This window comes from Herpailurus yagouaroundi, unplaced genomic scaffold (genome assembly GCF_014898765.1).
Source record: "Herpailurus yagouaroundi ecotype Mexico unplaced genomic scaffold, PumYag 67569, whole genome shotgun sequence".
Lineage (NCBI taxonomy): Eukaryota > Metazoa > Chordata > Mammalia > Carnivora > Felidae > Herpailurus > Herpailurus yagouaroundi.
The window spans coordinates 83,262-105,866 of NW_024420375.1; the positions used below are offsets into that span (position 1 = coordinate 83,262).

General features: G+C 39.2%; 1 protein-coding gene across 1 annotated transcript in view; it reads right to left on the reverse strand.

The window, feature by feature from the left end:
* The window catches only part of LOC121025272 (oligophrenin-1-like), a 180,632-nt gene that overhangs the window by 80,785 nt on the left and 77,242 nt on the right, over nt 1-22,605 (reverse strand). The window contains exon 2 of the mRNA XM_040467746.1: nt 1,772-1,919. Coding sequence (XP_040323680.1) covers nt 1,772-1,919 — 148 coding nt within the window. The remainder of the gene's footprint in view (nt 1-1,771; nt 1,920-22,605) is intronic.

Sequence of the window (22,605 nt, forward strand, 5' to 3'; positions counted from 1 at the left end):
TTCTTGAACTTCTTGTGTATTGTTTTCTTGATTTTATTTAGTGGTCAATCTGCATTGTCTTTTAGTTCACTAGGCATCTTACAGACAATTATTTGGAATTCTTTGACAGTTAATAGATCTCTACTTCTTTTGGGTGAGTTTCTGATGCTTTATTTTGCTCCTTTATTGGTGTCATTTCCCCTGGATATTCCTGATTCTTGTGTCTTGTGGTCTTGTGTCGGTGGTTGTCTATTTGAAGATGTAGGCACATCTCCCTGTCGTTACAGATGATTGGAAAGGAAAGCCCTTTAGAGTCAGAGCAAACAGAGATTTTGGGTGGCCCAGCTGATGGGCTACACAGGTGGGATCAGTGTTGGAGTCCTTGGGTAGGCTGGTCTGGTGCCTGGATCAGTTGGCCAAACTTTCAGCCTGGATCTTCAGGGGCAAGCTTGCAGTCTGGGACCAGGGGGCTGGTCTGGCACTGGGGCAGACCTGTAGTGTGGATCTACAGGAGGCCTGCCTGGAGGCTGGGTCTGTGGTTGCATTCTATAGGGTAGGGCTGCAGGGGCCAGGCTGGGACCACAGGGACATCCTGGTGCTGTGTTAGTCCTGAAGCTTGAGGGTCCAAGTAATAGCTCGGGCAGGCCTAGAGCCTAGGTCTGTGGGTGCCACCCTGGAGATGGATCAATGGAAGATGGGTAATTGGGTTCACTGGGGTGGGTCTGCTGCTGGGGTTGTGAAGTCAGGTGTTCACTTTACTCTCCTTCACCCATGCAGAGGTTGGCTATCTCTCTCTGTACTGTGCTGTGTGAGCTTGGGAGGGGGTGATATGTTTAATATTAAAATGTCCTCCCTACCCTCTGCAATGCACTATTTCTTATTTCTGTGCTCCCCTCAGGTGCTGTAATGTCTCAGCTGGATTGTATAGTTCTTATGAAGGGATTTTCATGCATGAAAGTTTGCTCAAATTAATTTCACCATGGGGAAACAGCAAAGAAAACTCCTATTCAGTCAACTTGCTGAGATCACTCCTCCATGGAAACTAAACTTGAATTTAAAATCTGCGGGGCGCCTGGGTGGCGCAGTCGGTTAAGCGTCCGACTTCAGCCAGGTCACGATCTCGCGGTCCGTGAGTTCGAGCCCCGCATCAGGCTCTGGGCTGATGGCTCAGAGCCTGGAGCCTGTTTCCGATTCTGTGTCTCCCTCTCTCTCTGCCCCTCCCCGGTTCATGCTCTATCTCTCTCTGTCCCAAAAATAAATAAACGTTGAAAAAAAAATTTAAAATCTGAGAGTATTCATGGTGCTTGGCTAGTTTAGTCGGTTAAGCGTCTGACTTTAGTTTAGGTCCTGATCTCAACATTTATGAGTTCAAGCCCCGCATCAGGTTCTCTACTGTCAGCGCAGAGCCTGCTTCAGTTCTGTCTTCCTTTTTCACTGCCCCTTGCCCACTCTCTCTCTCTCAAAAATAAAAATAAAACATTAAAAAAAATGTCAGAACATTCAGAAGGCACATTGTTCACCCATTTCAATGCACTGAGGTACATATCTTAGAACATTTTGGATCTTCCACTGTCCTCCTTAGGGATCATGGTATCTGGCTTTACATGTTCATCTCTGTCCTATCCACTAACGATTTCTCAGTGGCACAAATTTTGCAAACCTTGCTTTGCCTGGCTCAGGTACTAGAAAAAGTCTATATTTATATTGAGAAATATGGCTCCACTTCTGCTCTTCGATATACTTTTTGTGTCTAATCACTATTAAGAAGCTAAGAGTGTACCTCAGTACCGACCTTCACTTTCATCCACAGAAGAAGTATAAAAAACTGTTCTTTCTCGCAACAAGCGCTTTGAAATTGTGATTGGTTTGTGCCTTCTTGCTGTCACTCGAGGTGGAGGCACTGGAGGTGTAGCACTTTCTTCAGGTGGACCTGAATAGATCTGTAAAAGGAGGACATTTTCAGGAAACAATTAGAAAGACTGAATTTTTGTCTCCCTAATGCTAACTAGCAATTGATGCTCACTAGCATTACATCTAGAGTCTGCCATAGCAATTCTAATATGACTAAAGGAATTGGGGGGGGGGGATTTTTAAGAATCACTCTAGCTACCAGCAAGTGTTTAGAGGTCTTCCTTCCTGTTTACCACATAGGACCTGACACTTTACAATGTGGAGGAAAAAATGCAGACAAGAACTGCAATATCAGTCCTGGATTTTTCACTTACTTCCTGAAAAACCGTAGGCAAATTACCTCCTATCTCTAAGCTTTAGATTCCTTATCTGTAACATGGGAAGACCACCTACCTCACAGTGTGACAAAAATAAGGTGAAAAGGGCAGTCAAGGTACATTGTATGGGTAGGGGTGGGTTGTGGAGGGTTACTAAATGCACCAAATATTTCAGAAAGAATACCAAATAAACTGGTTAAAGTGTTTGCTTCAAGACAGGAATAATGAATGGCTGAGGAAAGGATGGAGGAAGCCTATTTCTCACTCCTATATCATTTTGATCTTTTAAAATTTCATACCATGTATGCACTACTTATTCAAAAAGGAAAGGGGAAAACCAAAATGTCTTATATGATATAAAAAGTGCTGAACAAAAGAAGAGAAGCTATGGTTACATTTTTATATAGTATCTCATATGTATTTGAGAAACTTTCTTGTCTCTGGGGAGACTGAGCTTTTGGCCAGAGTGGACCCACTTTGGGAGGACACACGTGTGGTGAGGGAAGAAGGGGACCATTGAATAATGCAATAATGAAATCAACCCCAATGATTAGTGCAAAGAGAAATGTCAGAGCCCAACATTTCATCAGGCTGCATAGTCACAGAAATTAAATGATTGGGAACACAAACGCTGTGTAAAAGCTGGACAATGATAGAAAGCAGTGCAAGCACAATCAAAGGCACTACATGTCTCAACATTTCATGACATAGGAAAGAGACAATATGGCATAGTAGCAAGCAGAGGAGTTTTGAGGCCATACAGTTTCACAATGATTAGTAATAATATTTTAAATAGCTACAATTTTGTGAGCATAGGCTTAGGTACTGTAGAGTTTCTTAAGAATATTCTTTGCTAGACCTATACACAGAAACTTGGCAGGCCAGAAAGGAGGGGCAGGATATACTAAATGTGCTGAATCAGAAAAATATGCAGCCAAGAATTCTTCATCCAGCAAGGCTGTCATTCAAAATAGAAGGAGAGATTAAAAGTTTCCCAGACGAACAAAAATTAAAGGAGTCCAATAAAAAGACATAGGGTAACAGAATGGATAAAAAAACAAGATCCATCTGTATGTTGTTTACAAGAGACCCACTTTAGACCTAAAGACACCTTCAGATTGAAAATACGGGGATGGAGAACCATCTATCATGCTAATGGTCAACAAAAGAAAGCCAGAGTAGCCATACTTATTTTTTTTTCAATATATGAAATTTATTGTCAAATTGGTTTCCATACAACACCCAGTGCTTATCCCAAAAGGTGCCCTCCTCAATACCCATCACCCAGGCTCCCCTCCCTCCCACCCCCCATCAACCCTCAGTTTGTTCTCAGTTCTTAACAGTCTCTTATGCTTTGGCTCTCTCCCAGTCTAACCTCTTTTTTTTTCCTTCCCCTCCCCATGGGTTTCTGTTAAGTTTCTCAAGATCCACATAAGAGTGAAACCATATGGTATCTGTCTTTCTCTGTATGGCTTATTTCACTTAGCATCACACTCTCCAGTTCCATCCACGTTGCTACAAAAGGCCATATTTCATTCTTTCTCATTGCCACGTAGTATTCCATTGTGTATATAAACCACAATTTCTTTACCCATTCATCAGTTGATGGACATTTGTACCCCAATGTTTATAGCAGCACTCTCAACAATAGCCAAATTGTGGAAGGAGTAGCCATACTTATAACAATATAGACTTTAAAATAAAGACTGCAACAAGAGATGCAGAAGGGCATTATGTCATAATCAAGGGCTCTATCCACCAAGAAGACCTAGCAATTGTAAACATTTATGCTCCAAATGTGGTAGCACCCAAATATATAAATCACTTAATCACAAACATAAAGAAACTCATTGATAATAATGCCATAATAGTAGGGGGACATTAACATCCCACTTACAGCAATGGATGGATCATCTAATCAGAAAATCAACAAGGAAAAAATGGCTTTGAATGACATACTGAACCAGATGGACTTAACAGATATATTCAGAACATTTTATCCTAAAGCAGTGGAATATACATTCTTCTAGAGTGCACATGGAACGTTTTCCAGAATAGACCAAATACTGGGACACAAAGCAGCCCTCAACAAGTACAAAAAGATCGAGATCATACTGTGTATGTTTTCAGACCACAATGCTATGAAACTCGAAATCAACCACAAGAAAAAATTTAGAAAGGTGGCAAATATTTGAAGACTAAAGGACATGCTACTAAAGAATGAATGGGCTAACAAAGGAGTTAAAGGGGAAAGGAAAAGTACATGGAAGCCAGTGAAAATGATAACACCAAAGCCCAAAACCTCTAGGACACAGCAAAGGCAGTCATAAGAGGGAAGTATATAGCACTCCAGGCCTTCCTAAAGAAGGTAGAAAGATCTCAGGTACACAACCTAACCTTACACCTTAAAGAGCTGGAAAAAGAAGAGCAAATAACACCCCAAACCAGCAGAAGACAGGAAATAATAAAGATTAGAGCAGAAATTAATGCTATTGAAACAAACAAACAAACAAAAAACCAGTAGAACATATCAATGAAATGAGAAGCTGGTTCTTTGAAAGAATTAACAAAATTGATAAACCACTAGCCAGTTTTATCAAAAAGAAAAAGGAAAGGACCCAAATGAATAAAATGAGGAAGGAAAGAGGAGAGATAACAAACAACACAGCAGAAATAAAAATGATAATGAGAATATTATGAGCATTGATACACCAATAAAATGGTCAAACTGGAAGAAATGGACAAATTCCTAGAAACATATAAACTACAAAAACTGAAACAGGAAGAAGTAGAAGATTTGAGTAGACCCATAAACGGTAAAAAAAATAGAATTAGTAATAAAAACCTCCCAAAAAACATGAATCCAGGGCCATATGGCTTTCCAGGGGAATTGTACCAAACATTTAAGGAAGAGTGAACACCTATTCTCTTGAAGCTGTTCCAAAAAGTAGAAATGGAAGGAAAACTGCCAAACTCTTTCTATGAAGCCAGCATTACCTTGATTCCCAAACCAGACAAAGACCCCACTAAAAAGGAGAACTATAGATCAATTTCCCTGATGAACATGGATCCAAAAATCCTCAACAAGATAATAGCCAAAAAAAAGAGGTTAGAGTGGGAGAGAGCCAAAGCATAAGAGACTGTTAAAAACTGAGAACAAACTGAGGGTTGATGGGGGGTGGGAGGGAGGAGAGGGTGGGTGATGGGTATTGAGGAGGGCACCTTTTGGGATGAGCACTGGGTGTTGTATGGAAACCAATTTGACAATAAATTTCATATATTAAAAAAAAAGATAATAGCCAACTGGAAACAACAATACATTAAAAAAATTATTCACCATGACCAAGTGGGATTTATACCTGGGATGCAGTGCTGGTTCAATACCTGCAAAACAATCAATGTGTTTCATCACATCATTAAAAGAAAGGACAAGAACCATATGATCCTCTCAATAGATGCACAGAAAGCATTTGACAAAATACAGCATCATTTCTTGATAAAAGCCCTCAAGAATGTAGGAATATAAGGATCATACTTCAAGATCATAAAAGCCATATATGAAAGACCCACCGCTAATATCATCCTCAATGGAGAAAAAGTGAGAGTTATCACCCAAAGGTCAGGAACAAGACAAGGATGTCCACTCTCACCACTGTTATTCAACATAGTATTGTGGAAGTCTTAGCCTCAGCCATCAGATAACACAAAGGAATAAAAGGCATCCAAATTGGCCAGGAGGAGGTCAAACTTACACTCTTTGCAGATGACATGATACCCTACATGGAAAACCCAAAAGATTCCACCAAAAAACTGCTAGAACTGATTCATGAATCGGAAAAGTTGCAGGATATAAAATGAATGCACAGTGATCAGTTGCATTCCTATACACCAACAATGAAGCAACAGAATGTGAAATCAAGGAATCGATCCCACTTACAATTGCACTGAAAACCATAAAATACCTAGGAATAAATGTAACCAAAGAGGTGAAAAACCAATGTGCTGAAAACTATAGAAAGTTTATGAAAGAAATTGAAGAAGACACGAAAAAATGAAAAAGTATTCCATGCTCAAGATTGGAAGAACAAATAATGTTAAAATGTCAATACTACCCAAAGCATTCTACATATTCAATGCAATCCCTATCAAAATAACACCAGCATTCTTCACAGAGCTACAAAAAACAATCCTAAAATTTGTATGGAACTGGAAAAGACCCAGGAAAGCCAAATCAATCTTGAAAAAAAACAAAGCAAGAGGCATCACAATATCAGACTTCAAGCCATATTACAAAGCTATAATCATTAAGACAGTATGGCACTGGTACAAAAGCAGACACTCAGATCAATGGAACAGTATAGAGAACCCAGAAATGGACCCACAAGCATATGGCCAACTAATCTTTGACAAAGCAGGAAAGAATATCCAATGGAATAAAGACAGTCTCTTCAGCAAATGGTGCTGGGAAAACTGGACGGTGACATGCAGAAAAATGAACCTGGACCACTTTATTATACCATACACAAAAATAAACTCAAAATGGATGAAAGACCTAAATGTAAGACAGGAAGCCATGAAAATTCTTGAGCAGAAAGCATGCAAAAACCTCTTTGATCTTGGCCGCAGCAACTTCTTACTCAACACGTCTCCAGAGGCAAGGGAAACAAAAGCAAAAATGAACTATTGGGACCTCATCAAAATAACAAGTTTCTGCACAGTGAAGGAAACAACCAGCAAAACTAAAAGGAAACTGACAGAATGGGAGAAGATATTTGCACATGACACATCAGATAAATTGTTAGTATCCAAAATCTGTAAAGAACTTATCAAACTCAACACCCAAAAAACAAATAATCCAGTGAAGAAATGGGCAAAAGAGGGGCGCCTGGGTGGCTCAGTCGGTTAAGCAACTGACTTCAGCTCAGGTCACGATTTCGCGGTCCGTGAGTTTGAGCCCCGTGTCGGGCTCTCGGCGTTTGGCTCAGAGCCTGGAGCCTGCTTCCGATTCTGTGTCTCCCTCTCTCTCTGCCCCTCCCCCGTTCATGTTCTGTCTCTCTCTGTCTCAAAAATAAATTAAAAAAAACGTTAAAAAAAGAAATGGGCAAAAGACATGAATAGACACTTCTCCAAAGAAGACATCCAGATGGCTGACAGACACATGAAAAAATGCTCAACATCACTCATCATCAGGGAAATACAAATCAAAACCACAATGAGATACCACTTCATATCTGTCAGAATGGCTAACGTTAACAACGCAGGCAACAATGTTAATGTTGGTGATGGATACAGAGAAAGAGGATCTCTTTTGCACTGATGGTGGGAATGCAAACTGGTGCAGCCACTCTGGAAAACAGTGTGTAGGTTCCTCAAAAAATTGAAAAAAGAACTACACTACGACCTAGCAATTGCACTACTAGGGATTTATCCAAGTGGTACAGGTGTGCTGTTTCGAAGGGACACTTGCACCCCAATGTTTATAGCAGCACTATCAACAATAGCCAAAGTATGGAAAGAGCCCAAATGTCCATCGATGGACAAGTGGATAAAGATGTGGTATGTTTGTATGTGTACACACACACATACATACATACATACATACAACACAGTGTTACTTGGCATTTAAAAAGAATGAAATCTTTCCATTTGCAACTACGTGGATGGAATTGGATGGCATTATGCTAAGCAAAATTAGTCAATCAGGGAAAGACAAATATCATATGACAGTACTCATATGAGGACTTTAAGATACAGAACAGATGAACACAAGGGAATGGAAGCAAAAATAATATAAAAACAGGGAGGGGGACAAAACATAAGAGACTCTTAAATATGGAGAACAAACAGAGGGTTCCTGGAGGGGTTGTGGGAAGGGGTATGGGTTGAATGGGTAAGGGGCATAAAGGAATGTCCTCCTGAAATCACTGTTGCTAACTATTTTGCATGCAAATTAAAAATAAATAAAAATTAAAAATAAAAAAAGAATATTCCTTGCTATTTATTACACACCAGGGTCTTTGCACTGAGTGTTTCATCTACCTGGAGTGTTCTTCCTCCAGATATCCATATAGCTTGCTCTCTTGAATTCAGTAGGTTATGCTAAAATATATTCCTCTCAGTGAGTCCCTCTACGTGAATGTATCTAAAATTTTGACACACCTCCCTGTATGCAGTGCCTCCTATCCCCCTTCCTTGTTTAAGTTTTTTTCTCCCTAGCATTTCTTATTACTTTCTATCAAGATAAATTGTAGTTATTTATTTTTGGTCTACTGCTGTAATCTATTGTAAGCTATTTGGAAGTACATTATAATGTTCACTGCTATATCTCCAGCAACTAGAACACTGAGTGAAATTGCTGACTGACTGAAATTCAAACACTGACTGAAATTCAAAAGAAAAACCCATTTAAAACAGTGATATAAAAGGCCAGACTGTCCTCTGAAAAGACGTAACAGCTACTTCCATTTCCAGCCAAAATAGGACAAGAGGTATTAGGTTTAAATCTTCAGCCAGGAATAATTTAAAAACTAGAAAAAACACATGTAACAATGTTATGTGCCTTTTTCAAGGCATTAGAAATCTGGCAATGAAAGTCAGTGATCCGTGAGAGACAGTAAAAAGAAAAGACAGTGATCCATGAGAGAGAGTTAAAAAAAAAAAATGATCCCCATATTTCCAGCTTACAGCCTGGAGAAAGTCTGAAAGTCATAATATGTGGAGGGAAACTCGGGGGGTGGGCATCAGTCTGCTTAAGTTGAGGACACTGGGTTGCAAGTATGGAGAGAAGAAAGTGAATTTTCCAGGCAAAATATCAGAGAGGAGGTAGCTGCACAAAAAGCTCTAGAGAGCTGCAGGGATCTTATTTAAGACTTTAGCTGAGTACTAGTCAATACTTATGTGTGAGGCAAGAACCACAGAATTGAATTAGAAGGACTAATTGCCTAAAATCACACAGTGCCTTCAAGAGTTCCTTTTCTCACCACTCACACTGGAAAATCAAATAATTAAGTGCTGTGGTTGGTGGGCACTGAAGATGTGGAGCATGCAGGCAGCTGACCAACTCCAGCAGCACAAAGGCTGGGTGGCAGCTTGGGTGCCATTTTTCTTTTGTCTTAATGTAGGTGTTAACATAAAATTCCCTCTTAGAACTGCTTTTGCTGCATCCCATAAGTTTTGATACAGTTTTTTCACTGTAATTTGTTTCAAGATATGTTTTAATTTCCCTTTTGATGTCTTCCTTTGACCCCTTGGTTGTTCAGGAATGTGTTTGTTTAATTACCACATATTTGTGAATTTCCAGTTTTCCTCATGTTATTGATTCCTAGTTCCATATAATTCTAGTCAGAAAGGATACTTGATATAATTTCAGTTTTCATACATTTGTTAAGGATTGTTTTGTGACCTAGTATATCATCTATGCTTTGAGAAAGCTCCATGTGTACTTGAGAAGGTATGTTCTGTTGCTGTTGGATGCAATGTTCTATAAACGTCTGTTAGGTTCATTTGGTCTAAGGTATAGCTCAAGTCCAATATTTCTTTATTAATTTTCTGTCTGGATGATCTATATGCATTGTTAAATGTGGCGTATTAAAAGTCCCCTACTATTTATTTTTTTTTCTATTTCTCCCTTCAGATCTCTTAGTATTTACTTAATGTATTTCAGTGCTCTAATGTTGGGTGCATAATACTGATAATGGTTATATCCTCTTGGATACTAGACCACCCTATTATTATATAATGATCTTCTCTGTCTCTTGTTACAGTCTTTGGCTTAGAGTTGACCTTGTCTCATATAAGTATAGCTATCCTTGCTCGCTTTTAGTTTCCATTTGCATGGTATCATCTTTTTCCATCCCTTCACTTTGAGCTTATGTGTTCCCTTAAAGCTGAAGGGAGTCCCTTTTAGGCAGTGTATTGCTGGGTCTTATTTTTAGTCCATTCAGCACTCTATGCTTTTTGATTGAAAATTTTAATCCATCTACATACTTGTTGATAGGTAAAGATTTACTAGTTATCTCTTTATAATTGTTTTCTGGCTCATTTGTAATTCTGCTGTTCCTTTCTTCTTCTCTTGCTATCTTTGAGTGAACTGATCATTTTCTGTATGGGTGTGTTTTGATACCTTGCACTTTATCCTTTGTGTATGTATCTACTTTAGGTTTTTGTTTTGTGGTTACCACGAAGCTTCCCTAAACAAAAATATCAATGTAACAATCTCTTTTAAGCTTATAACAACTTTGATCACTTACAAAACCTCTACAATTTTACATCTCCCTATATTTTGTTTTTGATGTCACAATTTACCTCTCTTTATATTGTGTACCTATTAATAAATTACTGTAGCTGAAATTATTTTAACACTTGTGTCCTTTAACTTTTGTATTAGAGTTACATGGTTAACACACCACCATATTACAGAATCCGAACATACCTAATTTGAGTATATACTTACCATTACCAGTAGATTTTATATTTTAATATATTTTTATATTACTAGTGTTCTTTCATTTCAGCTTGAGGAATTCCTTTTAGTATTTACTGTAAAGTAGATCTAGAGTTGATAAACTCCCTTAGCTTTTGTTTTTTTGTAATGTCTTTATCCTTCATTTCTGAAAGATGACTTTTTAGGTAACATATTCTTAGTTGGTATTTTATTCCTTCAGCATTTTGCAACATCAACCAACTCTCTCTTCGCCTGAAAGGTATCTGTGGGAAATCTGTCCATAGCCTTATAGGTTCCCTTTATATGTGAATATTTTCTTCTCTTTTTCCTTTTTTAATTTTTTTAACATTTATTTGTTTCTGAGAGACAGAGAGAGGCAGAGCATGAGCAGGGGACAGGGAGAGAGAGACACAGAATCTGAAGCAGGCTCCAGGCTCTTGGCTGTTTGTTAGCACAGAGCCCAACGCGGGGCACGAACCCACAAAATGTGAGACCACGACCTGAGCCGAAGTCGGACGTTCAACCAACTGAGCCACCCAGGTGCCCCTTTCTTCTCTTTTTCTAACTGATTTGAAAATTCTTTTTTGTCTTTAATTTTAGACAGTGTCTTGGAGAAGATTGCATCGGGTTGAAATTTTGAAGTGCTTATTAGCTTCATTAAATCTCTCCCCAGATTTGAGAAGTTCTCAGCCATTATTTCTTTTTTTTTTAATTTTAATTCCAGTATAGTTAGCATACAGTGTTATATTAGTTTCAGGTATAAAATATAGTGATTCAACAATTCCATACATCACCCAGTGTTCATCATGACAAGTGCCCTCCTTAATTGCCATCACATATCTCACCCATCCCCCACCTACCCCCTCTACTAATCATCAGTTTGTTCTCTATTGTTAAGAGTCTGGTAGTGCCTGGGTGGCTCAGTCGGTTAAGCCTCCAACTTCGGCTCGAGTCATGATCACACGGTTCGTGGGTGTAAGCCCCGCGTCGGGCTCTGTGCTGACACATTGGAGCCTGTAGTCTGTTTCAGATTCTGTGTCTTGCTCTCTCTCTGCCCCTCCTCCACTCATGCTCTGTCTCTTTCAAAAATACATAACACACTTTTTTAAAAAAAAAGAGTTTGCTGCTTGATTTCTCTCTTTTCCTTTGCTCATTTGTTTCTTAAATTCCACATATGAATGAAATCATGTATTTTTCTAACTAACTTATTTTTTTGTCTTTTCAAATTTTTATTCAAATTCTATTTAGTTAACAATGCAATATTGGTTTCAGGAGAATTTTGTGATTCATCACTTACATACAACACCAATGCTCATCATAACACGTGTCCTCCTAAAACCTATCACCTATCTAGCAAATCTCACACCCACCTCCCTCCAGCAACCCTCACTTTGTTCTCCATCATTAAAAGTCTCTTATGGTTTGTTGCCCTCCCTCTTTTTCTTTCTTTCTCACTCCCTTATGTTTATCTGTTTTCTTAAATTCCACATATGAGTGAAATCATATGGCATTTGTCTTCCTCTGATTTATTTCACTTAGCATAATACATTCTAGCTCCATCCACATTGTTGCAAATGGCAAGATTTTATTCTTTTTGATGGCTGAGTAATATTTCTGTGTGTGTGTGTGTGTGTGTGTGTGTGTGTGTGTGTGTATGCACCACATCTTCTTTATCCATTCATCAGTCGATGGATATTTGAGCTTTTTCTATAGTTTGGTTATTATTGATAATGCTGCTATAAACATTGGGGTGTGTGCACATCTTCAAATCTGTATTTTTGTATCTTTGAATAAATGCCTAGTAGTGCAATGGCTGAATTGTAGGGTAGTTCTATTTTTAACCTTTTGAGGAAACTCCATACTGTTCTCTAGAGTGGCTGTATCAATTTGTATTCTTAGCAACAGTGAAAGAGGGTTCACCTTTCTCCGCATCCCCGCCAACACTGCTGTTTCTTGTGTTATTAATTTTAGCTATTCTGAAAAGTATGAGGTGATAGCTTATTGTGGTTTTGTTTTGTATTTATCTGGTGAGGAGTGATGATCTGATGTTGACCATCTTTTCATGTGTCTGTTAGACATCTGGATGTCTTCTTTGGAAAAATATCTGTTCATGCCTTCTGACCATTTCTTAACAGTTTATTTGTATTTGGAGATTTGGATTTGATAAGTTCTTTAAAGATTTTGTATACTAACCCTTTATCAGACAGGTCATTTGCAAATATCTTCTCCCATTCCATACACTGCCTTTTAGTTTTGTTGTTTGTTTCCTTCACTGTGCAAAAGTTTTTATCTTGATGAAGTCCCAAAAGTCCATTATTGCTTTTGTTTCCCTAGCCTCTAGAGATGTGTCTATTAAGAATTTGCTATGGCCAAGGTCACAGAGGTTGCTGCCTGTGCTCTCCTCTAAGATTTTTCTGAGAGAGAGAGAGAACGAGCAAGAAAGCACACACAAGCAGGGGGAGAGGCAGAGGGAGAGAGAAGATCCCCAGAAGGCTTCCGTTTTGTTAATTTGTATGTTTCTAGGAATTTATCCATTTCTTCCAGATTGCCCACTTTGTCAGCATATAATTTTTCATAATATTCTCTTATTATTATTTGTATTTCTGTGGTGTGGCTGTTATCTTTCTTATTTCATATGTTATTTTATTTTTTGGGGCCTTTATCTTTTCTTTTTGATAAATATGGCTAGGGGTTTATCAATTTTAGTAATTCTTTCAAAGAACCAGCCCTTAGTTTTGTTGATCTGTTATATTGGGTATTTTTTTTGTTTCTATATAATTTATTTTTGCTCTAATCTTTATTATTTCCTTTCTTATGCTGGATTTAGGCTTTATTTGCTGTTCCTTTTCTAGCTCCTTTAGGTGTAATCTGAGGTTGTGTATTTGATACTTTTCATGCTTTTGAGGTAGGCCTGCATTGCTATATACTTCCCTTTTAGGACCGCCTTTGCTGCATCCCAAAGGTTTTGGACTGTTATATTTTCACTTTTAATTCCTTCCATGTACTGTTAAAATTTCTTCTTTAATTTCCTGGTTCACCCATTCACTTTTTAGTAGGATGTTCTGTAACTTCCACATATGTGGGGTCTTTTCAAATTTTTTCCTCATGATTGACTTCAAATTTCATAGGGTTGTGGTCTGGAAATTTGCATGGTATGATTTCAGTCTTTTTGTACTTGTTGAAGGCTGATTTGTGATCCAATATGGGATCTATTCTGGAGAATGTTTCATGTGCACGTGAAATGAATGTGCATTTTTCTTCTTTAGGATGGAATGTTCTGAATATATGTTAAGGCATCCAGTCCAGTGTGCCATTCAAAGCCACTGTTTCCTTGTTGATTTTCTGTTTAGATGATCTGTCCATTGTTGTAAATGGGGTGTTAAAGTCCCTTACTATTTTTGTATTATTATCAACGAGTTTCTTTATGTTTGTGATTAATTGATTTATAAATTTGGGTGCTCTCAAGTTGGGGGCATAAATATTACAATTGTTAGATCTTCTGGTTGGATAGATGCCTTAATTATGATATAATGCCCTTCTCCATCTATTGTTAGTCTTTGTTTTAAAATCTAGCTTGTCTCAGGGCGCCTGGGTGGCACAGTCGGTTAAGCGTCCGACTTCAGCCAGGTCACGATCTCGTGGTCCGTGAGTTCGAGCCCCGCGTCGGGCTCTGGGCTGATGGCTCAGAGCCTGAAGCCTGTTTCCGATTCTGTGTCTCCCTCTCTCTCTGCCCCTCGCCCGTTCATGCTCTGTCTCTCTCTGTCCCAAAAATAAATAAACGTTGAAAAAAAATTAAAAAAAAATCTAGCTTGTCTGATATAAGTATGGCTACTCCAGCTTTCTTTTGACCATCATTAGCATGATAGATAGTTCTCCATCCCCTCACTTTCAATCTGCAGGTATCTTTAGGTCTAAAATGAGTCTCTTGTAGGAAGCATATAGATGGGACTTGTGTTTTTTTTTTTTAATCCATTCTGATACTCTATGTCTTTTTATAGGAGCATTTAGCTCATTTATATTCAAAGTGAGTATTGAAAGTTATAAAGTTAGTGCCATTGTGTTACCTGTAAAGCTGGTGTTTCTGGTGATGTTCTCTGTTACTTTCTAGTCTTTGTTGCTTTTGGTCTTTCTTCCCCCAAAGAGTCTCCTTTAAAAGTTCTTGCGGAGCTGGTTTAGTGGTCACAAACTCCTTTAGTTTTTGTTTGTCTTGGAAACTCTTTCTCTCTCTCCTTCCATTCTGAATGACAGCCTTGCTGGATAAAATATTCTTGGCCACATATTTTTCCATTTCAGCATGTTGAATGTATCCTGCAATTTCCTTCTAGCCTGCCAAGTTTCTGTGGACTGGTCTGTGAGCCAGTTCTGTCTTCCCTTGCAGGTTAAGGACTTTTTTTCCTTTGTTGCTTTCAGGATTCTTTCTTTACCTGTGTATTTTGTTAATTTGACTATGTTATGTCCAGGTGATGGGTGGCTTTTGTTGAATTTAATGTGAGTTCTCTTTGGTTCTTATACTTCTATGTTTGTGTCCTTCCCCAGCTTGGGGAAGTTTTTAGCTAAAACTTTCTCAAATAAACCTTCTGCCCCCTTTTCTCTCTCTTAATCTTCTGGGAATCCTATGATATAAAGATTATTATGTTTTAAGAAGTCACTGAGTTCCCTGAGTCTACCTTCATAATTCAATACCATTTTTTCCCTTTTCTTTTCAGCATCATTATTTTACATAATCTTATCTTCTATATCAATGATTTGTTCCTCTGCTTCATTCATCCTCACTATGACATCCATTCAGGTTTACATCTTGGGTACCACATTTTTAATTTCGGCCTGACTAGATCTTAGTTATTTTCTCTCTGAAGTATTGGATTCTCTAGTGTCTTCTATGCTTTTTTTCAAGCCTAGCTAGTATCCTTATAATTGTCTTAAATTCTAGTTCAGACATCTTACTTATATCCATATTGATTAAATCCCTGGCCATTACTTCTATTTCCTGTTTTTCCCTTTGAGGTGAATTTCTCTCTCTTGTCATTTTGTCCAGAAAAAAAAATGCTATATCCTAGTTGTGTTTAGTCTGCTTATGAAAAGACGCTAGATCTAAAAAAAGTTTAAGTAACAATTATATGTAAATAAAACAAAAAAAATTAAATATTGAAAAAAGAAACAGAAAAAAATAAAATAGTAAAAAAAATAAAACTAAAAATATAAATGAAGTTAGATCCTATTTCCCCTAGGGCTACAGCTTTTCAGCACTCTGTGATCAGTAGACTTGGTGTGTGGGAGTGGTTTGTGCTAGTCGTCTGGGGGAAGGGCCTGTTACACTGATTCTCAGGCAAACTTGCCTTCATAGAAATGCACCTGCTGCACGCAGTGGGGCGGGGTTTAGTGTAAGTGGCTCTGGTCTCCACTTGGTGGCTCTCTTTAGCTCACTGAGGTTGGTCAGTGCTGATGGCAGAGAGGGGAAAAAATGGCTTTGCCCAGCTTTCTCCTCCCCAGAGTGAAGAGCTAATTCTATTCAGGAAGCCCTCACAGAAGAGCAAATAATCACCCTTCTTGTGTCCCCAGCTTCCATCAGATCCATTCCTTTACCCTGTGTCCAAGCTGTTTTATCTCAGACTCATAGCTAGGTTTCTAAATTCCAAATTTTAAGGAATCATGCAGCTCAGACTGTGCTGATCCTCTGGGGGAGGGTCTTGCTCTGCTTTTGCTGTTTGCTGGCCCATCCCAGGAAAGCAGTTGCACAACTGCTCAGAAGTTTGGAGTTGCCACTGCCACTTCTAAAAGCACTTCAAGCATGGTACTGTTTCTCCCCATGCAACCCTGGGGATCCTGACACCATGCTGTCTGCTCCCAGGTCTCTACCCTCCTTCTGCACAGAAGTACTACTAATCCAGGCATGAACCTGGCAGTGGCAGACTTCTAAAACATCAGATTTTACATCCACTGATTATAATACCTTGTGGTATTCTCCATAAGCTCTATATGTGGTAGAGTTCCATAAGCTCCATAAACTCTCCCCTCCGCAGCATCCACAGTTTTTTCTCGTCCAAATCAACTCTCCATAGCTCCTACCTTCCATAATTCTACATGTAGTCTTATAGTTTTGTTCTCTTAGTCCTCATATTGATTTCTTGGGTGTTCAGAGTGATTCAATATTTATCTACCTATGTTCAAGGGACGGGCAAGCTTAAGGTTACCCTACTCTGCCATTAACTCCTCAATGGCTGACTTATTTCACTTAGCATTATACTATCTAGCTCCATCCTTGTTATTGCAAAAGGTAGGATTTTTGGCTGAATACTATTTCATTAGGTGTGTGTGTGTGTCTGTATCTCCACATTAAAAAAAAACTATATATATATATATATATATATATATATATATATATATATATATATATCTTCTTTATCTATTCATCTACCAATGAACACTTGGGCTGCTTCCATAATTTGGTTATGGTAAATAATGCTGCTATAAACATAGGGGTGCATGTAACCCTCTGAATTATTGTTTTTGTATATTTTGGAAAAATACCTAGTAGTGTGATTATTGGATGATAGGGTAGTTCCATTTTTAACTTTTAGGGGAAACTCCATACTGTTTTCCACAGTGGCTGCACAAGTTTGTATTCCCACCAATAGTGCATGAATGTTCTTTTTTTCTCCATATCCTCACCAACCCTTGTTTCTTGTGCTGTTGATTTTAGCTATTTTGACAGAAGTTATGTGCTACCTCATTGTATATTTGATTTACATTTCTCCTATGATGAATGATTTTGAGACTATTTTCATGTGTCTGTTGGCCATCTGGAGGTCTTCTTTGGAGAAATGTCTGTTAATGTCTTCTGCCCACCTTTAATTGGCTTATTTGATTTTTGGGGTGTTGAGTTGTATCAGTTCCTTGTATATTTTGGATACTAACCCTCAAGTGGATGGTTCATTTGCAAATATCTTCTCCCATTCAGCAGGTTGCCTTTTAGTTTTACTGATTGTTTCCATGGCTGTGCTGAATCTTTTTACTTTGATGTAGCCCCAATAATTTATATTTTCTTTTATTTAGCCTTGTATTAGGAGACATATCTAGAAAAATGTTGCTATGCCTAATGTCAGAAACATTACTGCCTGTTGTCTCTTCTAGAGTTTTTAGGGTTTCTGATTTCACATTTAGGTCTTTAATCCATTTTGAGTTTATTTTTGTGTAATGTGTAAGAAAGTGGTCCAGTTTCATTCTTTTGCATGTAGCTGACCAGTTTCCCCAATACCATGTGTTGAAGAGACCATCTTTTTCCCTTTGGATATTGAGCCATTCTTTCTTTTAAAAAAATAATAATGTTTATTTCTGAAAGGAAGAGACAGACAATGAGCTGGGGAAGGGCAGAGAGAGAGAGGGAGACACAGAATACAAAGTAGGGTCCAGGCTCTGGGCTATCAGTACAGAGCCCATGCGGGGCTCAAACCCACGAATTGCGAGATCATGACCTGAGCTGAAGTTGGACGCTTAACCAACTGGGTCACCCAGGTGCCCCAGCCATGATTTCTTTAAATAAGCTTTCTCCTATTCTTCTCTTTCTGGGACTTCTGGGACTCCAATAATACACAGATTGTTTCTTTTAATGGATCACATAATTCACATAGGCTATCTTTATTCTTTTTCGTTTTATTTTCTTTTTGCTCTTCTGACTATATGGTTTTAAATGACCTGTCTTCAAATTCACTAAATCTTTCTTCTGTTTTGTCAAGTGTGATGTTGAAGCTCTCTGTTGACTTCTTCAGTTCAGTCACTATTTCTTGAACTCCAGGATTTCTGGGTTTTTTTTTTTAATGATTTTTATTTCTTTGTTGAACTTCTCATTTTGTTCATGTTTTGTTCCCCAAACTTCATTTAGTTGCCTATCTGTGTTTTCTTACACTTCACCTAATATCTTTAAGATGATGTTCTGAATTCCATGTCAGACAATTCCTAGATCTTCATTTCTTCAGGGTCAGTTAATGGAGCTTTATTAGCTTCCTTTGGTGGTGTCATGTTTCCTTCATTATTCATGATTCTTTCTGTCCTTGCATTTGTGTCTGTGCATTTGTTCAAGCAGGCATCTTCTCCAATCTTTACAAACTGGCTTCAGCAGGCAGAACCTTTCAGCAGACAGCTCAGTCTGAGATTCTGTGTGAACCATCTGGTGGCCTCTATGGGGAGGTGTGCTGCAAAGTTCTTGGAAAGGATGTCTGGTTCCTGGGTAAGCAGATGGGCAGGCCTGATGATGGGTTCAAGAGGGTGGGCCTGTAGTCTGGATTCACTGGGGTGGGTATGGTGCTTCAGTCTGTGGTGATGGACCTCTAATCTCAGTTTGTGTGTGTGGACCTGAGCCTGGACCTGGGTCTATCGGGGTTCACTAGGCTCAGGGGATTACTGGAGTGGGCCTGGCATCTGGGTCAACAGGAACTGGCATGATGCTGGGTGGGCCAGGAGCCTGGTTTCATAGGAACTAGCTTAAAGGCTAAGACCACAGGGGCTGGCCTGCCACTAAAGTACACCGGCAACCTAAGGGCATGAAAGTTGACCTGTTACTTGGGGCCTTGGGGTCCATCTTGGAGATTGAGTCTATGAGGCCTCAACTGGTACTAGGGCAGACAAGGAGCCTGGGTCCATGAGAGCCTATAGGCTGAAGCTGCAGGTGCTGGCCCAGCACTGAGGCAGACCAGGAGGCTGGGTCCACGGGAGCCCACAGGGAGCCTGAGCCACGGGGGCAATCTGAGTGTTGAAGCAGGCCAGGGGTCTGGGTCTGTGGGAACTGGTCTAGGCGGCTAGTTCTGTGGATGCTGGCCAGTTATGGAATTAAACAGGAGTCTCTGTATACTGGAGCCCACCAGTAGACCAATGCCTTGGGAGCTTCCTGGGGACATGGGGTCTGCGTAATGCTAGTGTGGCTTGGGAGCTTGGGTTCACAAGTACCTGCTGAACCTGATTCTGTGGGAAATTTCTGGGGCTGCAAGACATGCCTGGGGCCATGGAAGCTGGAAGTGTGTCAAAGGACTGGGTTTTCAGGAGCCCACCTGGAGACTAGGGCTATGGGAAACACCCAGGCTTGCAGGAATTGGCCTGGTCCTGGGGAGGCCAGAAATTGGATCTATGTTGAAGTCAGGTGCTCATTTTACTCTCCTCCCATGGGGAGGGTGTCCTTTTCTGCACTGGGCTGTGAAGTATTGGGGGATGGTTAATAGGGATAACGTGATTATCTTTCCTCCTTGGTGTTTCTTTTCTTATTTCTGTGCTTCATCCAGGTGTTGCAATCCCTCATCAGGTGCACACAGTTGCTCAAATTTATGTTTCTGGAAAAAGACTTGTGCTAGAAATTCCTATGCTGACGTCTGGCTGATGTCACTCCACAATCTTCTGGCCTCCACTTCATATCCTATTTCCTTCTCAATCTGAAGGAATTCATATCCCATTTCCTTCATATCCCATTTCCTTCTCAATCTGCTCATACCAATCTTCTGTACCTGTTTTAATAAGGATCACCACTAATTTCCTAATTGACAAATCCAATGTGCCCTTCTCAATCTTTATTTTGACTTTGCTAAAGCATTTGACACAGCTGACATTCCTGTTCTAAAAATGCCTTACCTTTTACATTTCTGAATGAGCATATTCCTGTATCTCTAAACACTGCCAAGACTCTCACACTGGCTCTTCCCAAATGTTGATCTTCCCCCAAATTGTGTTCTCAGTCCTCTAACGATCTCACTAATCGATACTCTCTCTCAACAGTTTCATCTCTCATGGCTTTTACTATTAGTTTTCTGTAATGATTTCTATACCAGTATATCTAACTGCCTGCTGAATACATGCCATTTGGATATCTTAATCTCAATATTATGAAAATTAAACATATTTAGTTCTATACTTATAATTTTATTACTCAAAATGATGCTAATGTCCAAGCCAGAGGGATTGACATTATTATCCTGGTATCCTCCCTCTCTCTTACACCCCACATCCATTTAGTCACCAAGTTCTATCAATTATACTTCCTTGATTTCTCTAATATATCCTCTCTTTTTACAGCCACTGCCTTGGTTCCAAGTCTCATCATGTCTCTCAAATATTGCTACAATGGTCTTCTGTTTTCTGTGTGACTGAGTTTTAGCTGGGTACCCACGCCTACATTTTCTAGCCTCCTTTGAAACTAGGTAAGACCATGTAGTTAAGCGTACTTTTAGATAATAGATAATAGAATACAAGGGAAAAAGATGTAGCTAAACTTCTGTGTCATGTTTTTATAAAGAACTTGTCTGTATTCCATTCTGTCTCATGTTTTTATAAAGAACTTGTCTGTATTCCATTGTCTCTTTTCGCCCTCTCTTTGGGTGGTAATGGAGACAAATTTCTAGGACCCAGAGATTGAGGCCAAGTGGTGAGGTTGGGAGGGCTGCCCCACAAATTTTGTACTGTATATCTATAGACTCCTCCATGACAGAAATGAATTTTTCTCTACCTTATTTATGTCACTGAATTTGTGGTCTTACTTGTTACAGAAAGTTAGCCTGTACCTTAATTAATCCACTCCTCTTTAACTTTCAGGACTCATCTCTTGCATTACCCAGTGTATGAAGCCTTTTCTAACTCCCAGAGATATATTCTTCTTCCATGTATTCCCATAGTGTCTGATATATATCTTCATCACAGTAGTTATACTGTATCCTGAATGTTAGTTGGTCCAAAATCTCTGCCAGGATAATGAATCTCCTGACAATATAGATTTTTGTCTCATTCATCTTTAGAAGAAAGGGTGCTACTAGGGCACCATATAAAAGGTAGCAGCTTAGTGGCAGTTTTCGGAATTAATAAATGAATCTTGGCCACCAGGACCCTCAAGGTCTATTAAATCATAGAGCCTATTGTCACTTATTCCTTCTCTAATTGCAACCAGGAAAAGAGAGTACAGCATAGAAACTAAAGTAAGCTTTGAATCAGAATCAGTTGTGTTGAGGATTTGCACTTGCTAGCTGAGTGACTTCAGGCACAGTACTTAAAGTATATGAGCCTGACACTTGAGGCTCAATTTGAATTTTGCAAACAGTTGCAAAATGAGGATAAAAGTACCACCTACCTATTAAACACTCAAAAACTGATAGCGACTCTGTTAGCAATCCTAAGAAGGTCTTAAACCCATGTTTTCTTGGATATGGGTAATAAGGAGCTGGGGCAGGAGGGAAGTTGAGATTGGATCAATAATAAATAATGGAGTAAAGCAGTTATGTGATATGCAAATCAGGGGATGTGAACTTATTGGCTCTTTAAGGTCTCTGCCAGATTAAATAATCTTATTTCCCTCTTCCAGTTTCACAAATTACTCACTTCTCACTTACAAAGGTCCTTCCTCACAGCCTGCTCTTTAAGGAGTTATCCAGGCCCCAAGATAGATATGGGCTCACCAACTTCTAGGGTTTATAAGGAGAGATTCCAAATTTACTTGAACAGAGGTTGTCTACAGTCCCTGTCTCCTCCAAATAGACTGAGGCATTGGTTTGGAGCCTTTTGAGATCGCCTCTGCCAATGTGCCAGTAGGTAGAACTCAGAGAAGATGCTTGTTAGGCTTAAATTCAACATTTTCTCTCTAAATGAGAAAAGTCTAGAAAAAACAGAAAGGACACTTCCTGTTGTGTATCGTGTCTAAAATTAAAACATGGCCTTTACAACCCCACAGTCAATGTGGATTGCAACATCCTCCCTAAAGCTGGCTGACACTTGTAAACTTAGAGTGAAGTTATAATGTGGAAATACTGGGAATTACTGTGGTAGGAAGAATCTACTTACCTCTTTCTGGACTGTGGGCGTTCCAAAGGTCTCATTTCACATCTTTTATTTAAAAGTTTATTAATTTATTTTGAGAAAGACAGAGACAGCAGAGGGACAGAGAGAGGGGGAGAGGGAGAGGGAGAGGGAGACAGAGAGAGAGAGAGAGAG